Source organism: Thunnus albacares, chromosome 3 (assembly GCF_914725855.1).
Source record: "Thunnus albacares chromosome 3, fThuAlb1.1, whole genome shotgun sequence".
Classification (NCBI taxonomy): domain Eukaryota; kingdom Metazoa; phylum Chordata; class Actinopteri; order Scombriformes; family Scombridae; genus Thunnus; species Thunnus albacares.
Window position 1 is genome coordinate 28727087 of NC_058108.1, and position 9290 is coordinate 28736376.

The window sequence follows — 9290 nt, forward strand, 5'->3', positions numbered from 1 at the left end:
CGGAGATATGGCGAGTCCCGGGCAGAAAGTGGTGCTCATCACCGGCTGCTCCTCCGGTATCGGCCTGAGGATGGCCGTGATGCTGGCCAATGATGAGCAGAAGCGCTACCACGGTAAATGTGTGTGTGTGTGTGTGTGTGTGTGTGTGTGTGTGTGTGTGTGTGAGAGAGAGAGAGAGAGAGAGAGAGAGAAATTAATATTGATAAAACAATATAAATAGGCAAATCCTCCATGATTTGTTTAACTTTCAGTTCATTTGATATACTGTATAAGACTCTTACATCATGACTTCAGTGTGCATAAGAGTATTACAAAGTCCACATGATTATGTAGATTAATGCTATCTCTGTTTGTGCTCATCTAATTGCAGATGATGTTCTTACAGCTGACTGAAGCTGTATTTGCAGTGGTTTAAATGTTAAAAACATGTATATTCCTATCTATCGCTTCTTATACTGTAGCACTGAACAGGCGTTTCGTTGTGTGTTTAAGGGACACACTCCCAATTTCAGACGACATCTAGCTCTCACTCCTACATGGTTTGGATGCTTTTATGCCAAATAAATGTAGTGTAATGTCTTTTTTAAAAAAACATCTGCACCAGATTAGGGGAAAATGAGGATTCAGGTCAAACATAACGAATGAGATGAACTGGAAATTAAAAAAAAATAAGAAAAAGACACAGTGAATCAGATTCAAGAAGGTGTTTTACACCTATTTTGTGATGTTCTCTACTGACCTCTGAAGAGGAAACTCTGTCACCTACAGTATTTCCTCTCTCCACAGGGAGGTCAGAGGTCACAGACAGCTTTCTTGTGGACACTTCAGAGGCAGATCTGCCCTTTGCTTTTTGGTGTCTTGCAGTAAAAATGATTCGGAGATCTCACAGTAACAAACACTGTATCATATTTTGTCTGATAATATTAACTTTATTGCTTCTGTGTATTGATTCTTAGCTTTCAAGACATACAGAACCTAGAAATTCAACCTACATCCAGTCAGGGAGAGACATAATTTAAATGTGTCTCAATTTTACAGGAAAAGGTTCAACGCCTTTCTTTTATCTTTATCCATGATATGTTGCTATATTTTTCACACCATCCACAACACATAAATCTAAGCTTTTTTAGATGCTGAATCACTTCCCTCAGTCATAAAATGAGACAGAGCTGTTGCAGATGTTTGTGGTTTAGGAAGAATTATCCTGCAATATATTAGAGTGACAAACGCTGTAGGCTAATTATGTATTTAAATAATTTTCAGACAAGAAATATTGCTATCATTGTATCAAATTATGTTGCTTGACCACAAAATATCTAATGGAAAACAGAACTCGAAAACATGAGTGCCAAGGAGACAAGAAGCAGAATCCTCTGCTCACAAATAGAGTCAACATTGAAATACAGTTTGCTACGTTTCACTGCAGAAAAATTAAATCAGTGTAACATCAGACCATGTCGAATATGAACTGAGACTGTGTGTGTTGTAGGCTTCCTTCCACTGCTCATCTAATATAACCAACCCCAAATCCTCCTCCAAAGCAGCTTTAAGCTACACGCTGTCTATTTTTGACATTAAAAAGACTACACCATTTATATAATTGTATTCCTCTTCAGCACAATAGCTCATGTGCTATTTAAAAGACCTTGAGGCTTCTGAGCATAACCAACATGTCTTCCATCTCTTCATCTTTATTTCATCTCTGTATTAAAATGCTTCAGCCCCTAAAGAGTTTTACATTTGACTTATTCTTTCATATAACATAACATGAAGTAAATAATAAGGATGGTGACAAAAGGAAGGAGCAAAATCGATCCAGATCCAGTTTTCATTTAACCTTATTTCCCTATTTTTAGCCAATTTCCCCAATTGTTGATGGTTCTCTTAAAGGACCATACCAGTGTTTTAGCCCATTACTAGCACAAATCATTTATATTTAAACCATTTTGCAAAACATACTGCTGTGTTTTGGAAATATTAGTCTCCATTTATTTCCGCACTGTATTGAATTTGTTGTCTTTTGCAATATTTTCATGAGTGACTGACATTTCTAATCAGGCTGCACTACTATGCAATGATAACGTTACACTGACAAAAATGACAAAACTCAAGCAAGTTTTACTGCTAATTGATTTTCACCCATGCAGAATTAATGGGAACAAATGTATATCAGGGTATATATATATGTAAGAATATATCAAATGTAAAACTCTGTAGGGGCTGAAGCATTTTAACACAGAGATGAAATAAAGATGAAGAGATGGAAGACATGTTGGTTATGCTCAGAAGCCTCAATGATTTTTAATCATATAGTCCTGAGTTTTAGATTTCCAGATTAAGGATAAACCTCCTGCCATACACATAGTTATGTCTCTGATCCCAACTTAACCTTAAGTCATCTTTAAGATACATGTAACATCACACAATAGCTAAAGCCTTAGTACAGCCTTACTTAGGCTAATTATCATCCAACTCACTTATCTCCATTGTGGATGAAAGGCTGGCCAGAGGGTTTGCTGGTGAGGGCTATTCCTGGAGGAAGCAGGTGACATGAGCACCAGGGAGAGACACTAATGCTGATATGTAAACTGGTTGCCGTAACGACAGAGTGTCTATGTTAAGGCTGCTTAAGATTATCTTTACTACGCTGACTATCTTTAGCACCAGCTTTTCTATTTTTTGTGTTATTTCAGCCAGTTTTTCAGAAAGTGAATTCATGAAGAAGAAAAAAAAACAGCCCATAGGGGTGAGTCAGGAAGGGATGTATATGAACACAGGTTCCTTTGTGTGTGTTTGTGTTTGCTTTACCCTCCATTCTCACCTATAAATGCCTTTCCGCCCTGGACAATATTTTTGTTGCGTCTCCTTCGCAGTTCTCCATGACCTTTACTCCTTTGTTTCCGTTCATTCCTATGACAGGAAATATACACAAAGACAGGATCACTGACGTTAGAAATTCTCAACTTAAACTCTACAAACATACATGTGTGCAGACAGACAGAACATGTATTGATGCCGCACCAGGAGCAAGAATCTGGTACTTGATGTTGTTTTTGTATATGTAGTACACACATAATATAATAATAATAATAATCTTTATTTATAGAGCAAAATCCACATTAAAAAGTGTATATAAGGGCGGCAAAACAGGCAAATCATAAAATCATTAAAACCAATTTAGTGTAAGATAAATCAAGAGAAAATCTTCTGCCCAAAGATCTCAAAGTATGTACTGGCTTGTATGGTGCTTAGAGGTCTGAGATATAGCAGGGAGAGAGGCCATGAAGAGCCTTAAAGGTAATCAGTAAGATCTTAAAATCTATTCTAAAACATGCTGGGAGCCAGCATGAAGAGGCTACAACAGGAGTGAAGTGATCACGTCTGTCAGCTGAGGTCTGTATAGTCTGGCATCAATCAATAGATTTTTGGCACAGGCAAGTAAAAAGTATCAGGACACATGAGTCTACACAACATAACATGACGTTTGTGTTTATTTGTATCTTGTGTGAGTCTACACACAGTCTGATCCAGTGAACTCAGTGTGACCCGCCAGATAGTAATATTGTCTTTTTGTAACCGCATTTACCTGAGCTGGTTGCCTAATCACATTTCTATTTACAGCAGCAGCCTGAAGGCGTAGTGCTGGAGTTGCAGGGAGGGAAAGAGTGTTACATCCTTTCATGAACGCACTTGGAAGCTGCCCATAGAAATAAGAGCATAATTACCTGCACATTTGCTAATAGATCAACAGCACTGATGAAAAGAGTGACGTCTGCACACAATACAAAATCTAGTGTGGATGTCAGTAAATTCATTTGGAGTCTGAGGTGTTACTGCTTGTGCTGTACAGTTGTGAGTTTCTAATGAGTTGTTTTCTTTAAGTGCCTTGCTCAAGGGCACTTTGATGGTAGATGCTGAGCAGGTGATAATATTGATTCACTGCCTCCTGTGGAATAGAAATTTAGTCCCAGACTGCTGCCTCCCTAACAAGGTTTCTGTAACAGCAGAAAAAAACATATATTTTTTTGTGTTTTATATCAACAATCTATTATCCTCTGTCCTTGTCTCATAGACCATACAAATCTGAGTTAATAAACTTATAATACTTATAAATGTACCTTTTAAGTGAACAAGTATAAAATAAGACAAAGAGTCTACAGCCATGACGGCAGCTCTGTGAGGCTGACCTTTGGCCTATCAATGCTTCGAGCTAAATCCTAATATCAGCATGCTAACATGCTCACAATGACAATGCTAACATGTTGCATGTTTATCAGGTATAATGTCTACTATGGTCACCATTTTGGTTGCACATGTTGTGCTTGGTGCTAATTAGCACTAAACACAAAGTACAGCAGAGGATAATGAGAATGTCATAGTTTTGCAGGTATGTGGTCATAAACTAAAGAATTGGACACATTTTTAAAATTGGGGGTGGGGGTTACTATAGAGATAGTTGAGAGGTGACAGTAAAACGAGGGGAGAGAGGGATGGGTAATAACATACAGCAAAGGTCCATCAAAATTTTGCTTAACATTGTGGTTGTGTGGTATGAGACTTAACCAGAAGGCTACTGGGGTGTGCCCAAATTAATTTTTTAACCTGATGGTGGCGCTCTATGAAAAATAAAGGATCGCCAAATTTCTTACAATCCTTCCTGAGGGGAACATAATAACATCTTTGCCAAATTTCATGGCAATCCATCCAAGTTTGCAGGACATTTAGCTCAAAACCACAAGTAAACCTCAAGGTGGCACTAGACAAAAGGTCAGGGGATCACCAAAGTCAGTAGTCTTTGTTGTCTGGGAACCATGAAAAGTAGATATTGAGATATTTCACTGGATAAGTCAAAACTTTGACCTGATGATGGCACTAGATGAAGTCAGTGGATCACCAGAATTTTAACAATTCATCCTCCTCTAAAGTCTGTTCCAAATTTCATGGCAATCTATCCAATAGTTGTCGAGACATTTCATTAAAAACCAAAAATGTCAACCTCATGACGATGCTAGAGGAAAAGTTAGTAGGATTCATCTTCTGGGGACCATGAATGCTTGTACAAAATTTCATGGCAATTCATCCAGTTGTTGAGATAATTCAGTCTGGCGCAAAGTGGCGGACCAACAGACCAACATTGCTATCCATAGAACCACACTAATAGTATGGCTAAAAATATAGAGATTAAAAAGCAATGTTTTGCACCACTGTTGATTCATCTTCAGCTAAATGTATATCTACCACTGTGCTGGATACTAAAATAACTTCTCAGGATCCTAAAACAATAAAAAAAATAATTTTGACTGTGTGCTATTAGCTAAAGATCATAGAATATGCTGTTAAACGCTCACAAAACAATTATTATTTAATCTTAGTTGATATAAAATGGTGTTCAGACATTAATAGCTAATACAGTAAGTACCAATTAAGGTCAGAATGTGCCCATAAAACCGCAGGAACCTTTTTCAGCTTTTCAAAGAGTAATTTAAACACACTTCAGCTTTCAGCTTTATTCAGATCCTTTCACATGGTTAATTGTTGTGGCAAGGAGCCCTATTTTTTCCCATTCGTATATCATCTTACCTCAGCATGTAGTTACAGGCCCGACAGAGATAAAGCATGTGTTGCCAAAACAAATCACTACACAAATGATCTCTTTCACACTCACGCTTTTCTTTTTTTTCCTCCCTTGTCACTCATCTGTCCACAGTCATAGCCACGATGCGTGATCTGAAACGTAAAGATAAACTGGTGGAAGCTGCTGGGGATGCATATGGGAAAACTCTGTCTCTGGCTGTACTGGACGTCTGCAGCGACGAGTCTGTCAAACAGTGTATTAACGGCATCAAAGATCGTCATGTCGATGTCCTCAGTAAGTAAAAGTGAATGCATCCACAACATGCTGCATAATGCATTGCTATATTATAGAGGTGATGTTGAACATTCAGTGTCTTCCCTTTCCCTCCTCTCTTAACCAGTCAATAACGCAGGTATCGGCCTGGTGGGTCCAGTGGAGAGCATCCCTATCGCAGAGATGCAGAAAGTGTTTGAGACCAATTTCTTTGGAGTGATCCGCATGATCAAGGAGGTGATGCCTGATATGAAGAAAAGGAAAGGAGGACACATCATCGTGGTCAGCAGCGTCATGGGACTGCAAGGTGAGCAGAGCCAGAGGCGTGAAAGGGACAGGGGGCGGGTTGGGGCGTTAATGTTAAGGGGAGAAATAACAGGTTTGTCGGCCTCAGGTTGACGGATAAATGGGTGGATGATGGACGAATGGACGAGTTGTTCATAACACAGTGACTAATGGAGTTTAAGTACTAGTGTATGTCTTCACAGAATATATTTACAAAATGAATGAACAAGAAGAATGGATGTAAAATTGTTCATGTAGTCTGGAAGTAAAATTCAAACATGTATTTTCTTTCTGCAGGAGTGGTATTTAATGACGTGTACGCAGCTTCCAAGTTTGCCATGGAGGGTTTCTGTGAGAGTTTGGCTGTGCAGCTCTTGAAGTTTAATGTCACGTGAGTATTGTTGCTAATGCCATTGTTATTTACAAAGCAGTGACAGAGATACAAATTGTCTCATATTTAACAGCAAGCCTTAATCCTGTCAGCTGCTTTCCTCCTCACCAGTAGCTGATCCCCCCAGTTCATCAGGCTCCAAATGATAATGTTTTTCAATACTGATGCATCTCTCGGTTATTTTTTCAATTAATTGATACGTTTTTTAGTTTATAAAAGAAGGACAAATGGTCATCAAGTCCTAAGAGACCAAAGTCTCGTCTTCTAGTTGCTTATTTTGTCTCAGGAGCAGTTTTAAAAAACCCCAAACAGTTTCTGTTTGTACAAGATAGAGGAAATCGAACCCACAGTAATTTGTATTTGTCAAGTTAATTAAAATGACTGCGTACCACCCGTGTACCACCCACTGTTCTAGCCTGCATTCAGATCTCTTAATTGCTGCCCTTATCTCAGATTTTTTTTCAACTAGTAAAACAAATGTCTATTGAGTCTGAATATCAGGCTAATACAGTCCTGCCTGCGAGACACAGGCTGATAGAAAAGTTGACATCCACAGTGTGTATCAACAGATTAGAGTCTTATCTTTTCATTTTCAAAAGAACACCTGGTGTTAAAAGAATCCAAAATCCAATCAGTGGCAGAATATTCAGCGAAAACCTTTAGAATAGGACATTTCAAAGCAGTATGGCAGTCCAACAATATAAGAAATGTGACCAAATTCAATGCAAGAGTCAAAGTAAAACAGTCCATTTATTTTGGGCTGACTGCATCCAGAAGGGGGTAGGTGTTGGGGGGTTACTGACTTATTTAAGTTGTTGTTGATTAATGATTAATTATTTCAGCACTAGTTTTATCCTCCACATAAAGAAACTCTGTTGTTGAGTTCTAGCGTTCTTGTTCTCCTCATTTAGTTCACAGTTTAACTTGTTGGTTGTCGGTTGGTTTGTTGGTGTGTTCCTCTCTCCCAGCGCCTTCAGTTTACCGTGTTTTTCTCTCCTCAGTTTGTCTCTGATTGAGCCGGGCCCGGTCCACACAGAATTTGAGGCAAAGATGATTCAGGATGTGAGACAGAAGGAGTTCCCCGGAGCCGATCCTGACACAGTGCATTACTTCAAGAACGTTTATCTTCCTTCTTCTGTGGACATCTTTGAGACGCTGGGACAAACACCTGATGACATCGCCAGAGTAAGTTCACAAGCAGCTCACTGCCTCAATGTGTCATTGTGTCTATATCTGTAAGTCTAACCGTTAAATCTTTTCTGCTCTCTGCAGTGCACCAAGAAAGTGATTGAAGCAAGCAGTCCACGTTTCCGTAATCTGACCAACCCCTTGTACACGCCCATCGTAGCGCTGAAATATGCTGATGAAACTGGAGGCCTGTCAGTCCACGCTTTCTACCACATGCTCTTTAACCTTGGCCCTCTCATGCATGTCAGCATGACCGCCATGAAGTACCTCACCTGTGGATGTCTGAGGAGCAGGACGGTTTCACCAAACTAGAAAACTGCTGAAACTGTACTCCTGTACACACATTTGAACAATACAATCTCACTGAGCATGTAGACCAGAATAAAGACCCATGCTACCTGGACTGAGGTTGTCAGACGATCACAAATAATGTGTCATACTAACATTCAAAACCTGCCCAAGGTGATGTAGCAAAAGTTCCTTTGTCACAGGTTTTTTGAAAAATAATTCAATAATACAGTACATACAATACAATGCATGCAGACTTTCAAAATGTTTATCCTTTGTGATCTGCCAATTTCCTGCTGTATATATGCAGTCTCTGTTGTAATGAACTGTTCTCTTCATGTTCTTTTCTCTTTATAAAACTGTAGCTTATGAATGTTTAGATACCAAGATGCCACACCTGGGTCCAGTTGAGTTGAAATACCGTCTGCAACAGTTTTAAGATTTGTTTTAGCCCACCCAGAGTGCCAAATGAGTAGGGTTTGCACTGTACAACACACTTTAGCCTGATTTTATTATTTCATCCATACCAGTCCCAGACAACTTGGTATTTCACTTAGTTTTAAACTCTAATTTGTTCAGAAAAATTGTTCAACACCCTGTTCATTTGAAGCCTATGTATTTGCATGTATGTACAGATTTTTAAAATACTGTCAGTGTACTGGAACAACTATTTTGGCATTAAAATGTGTAAAATTTATAACTTCCACGAGTTTCATTAATGCTTCTGATAGTTTTCAGTAAATACATGAACGTTATTCATGATGGCAAGGCTTTATTAGCTACATACACACAAAATCACTCACTTTGTCTCTCTGCAGAAAAGACTCATATCTGACAGTCTGTCATTTCTTTTAGGTTGACATTATAGCGAGACAGATACTGGATTTTTGAGGCTGATACAGAGAGTTTAAAAATTCTGATACCACTGTATTGGCTGATTCAAAAATAATTTTATTTAAATTTAAAAGAATTATAACCAAAACACGAGAGCAAGACTTTTTACAGCTGAAAAATAAACTTGTCAGTGCTTTCTGATGGACAAACTATGTAATGTCTTTGTTTCTAAACCACGGCCGAGCCAATTTATATAGTTTGGGCTCTAGATGACATGAACCCACATGTGAAGAAAGGTGTTTGTCTCTGTAGCTACTGTAAAATGATGGAAAACCTCCATTCTGTCCATAAAACAAGGCACTGGTATGTTATGGTCCTATAAGATACAACAATAAAACCAAAATTTATATAAATTCTTATTAAAATTCCAATCAAAGTTATCTGCCTAATTAGGCA

General features: G+C 38.5%; 1 protein-coding gene across 1 annotated transcript; it reads left to right on the forward strand.

Moving 5' to 3' along the window:
- The first annotated feature begins 4 nt into the window (after nt 1-4).
- LOC122979781 (retinol dehydrogenase 8-like) lies at nt 5-8697 on the forward strand. Its single transcript, XM_044347514.1, has 6 exons — nt 5-113; nt 5708-5869; nt 5976-6155; nt 6431-6524; nt 7526-7709; nt 7797-8697. The coding sequence occupies exons 1-6, from the start codon at nt 8-10 to the stop codon at nt 8022-8024; spliced, it is 954 nt and encodes a 317-aa protein (XP_044203449.1). The 5' UTR covers nt 5-7; the 3' UTR covers nt 8025-8697.
- The last annotated feature ends 593 nt before the right edge of the window (nt 8698-9290 follow it).

Coding starts and splice junctions, on each gene's coding strand:
- LOC122979781 (XM_044347514.1), top strand. CDS start 8: ATGGCGAGTCCCGGGCAGAAAGTGGTGCTCATCACCGGCTGCTCCTCC. Junction 114..5,707: donor TGAGCAGAAGCGCTACCACG/GTAAATGTGTGT, acceptor ATCTGTCCACAG/TCATAGCCACGATGCGTGAT. Junction 7,710..7,796: donor CACCTGATGACATCGCCAGA/GTAAGTTCACAA, acceptor TGCTCTCTGCAG/TGCACCAAGAAAGTGATTGA.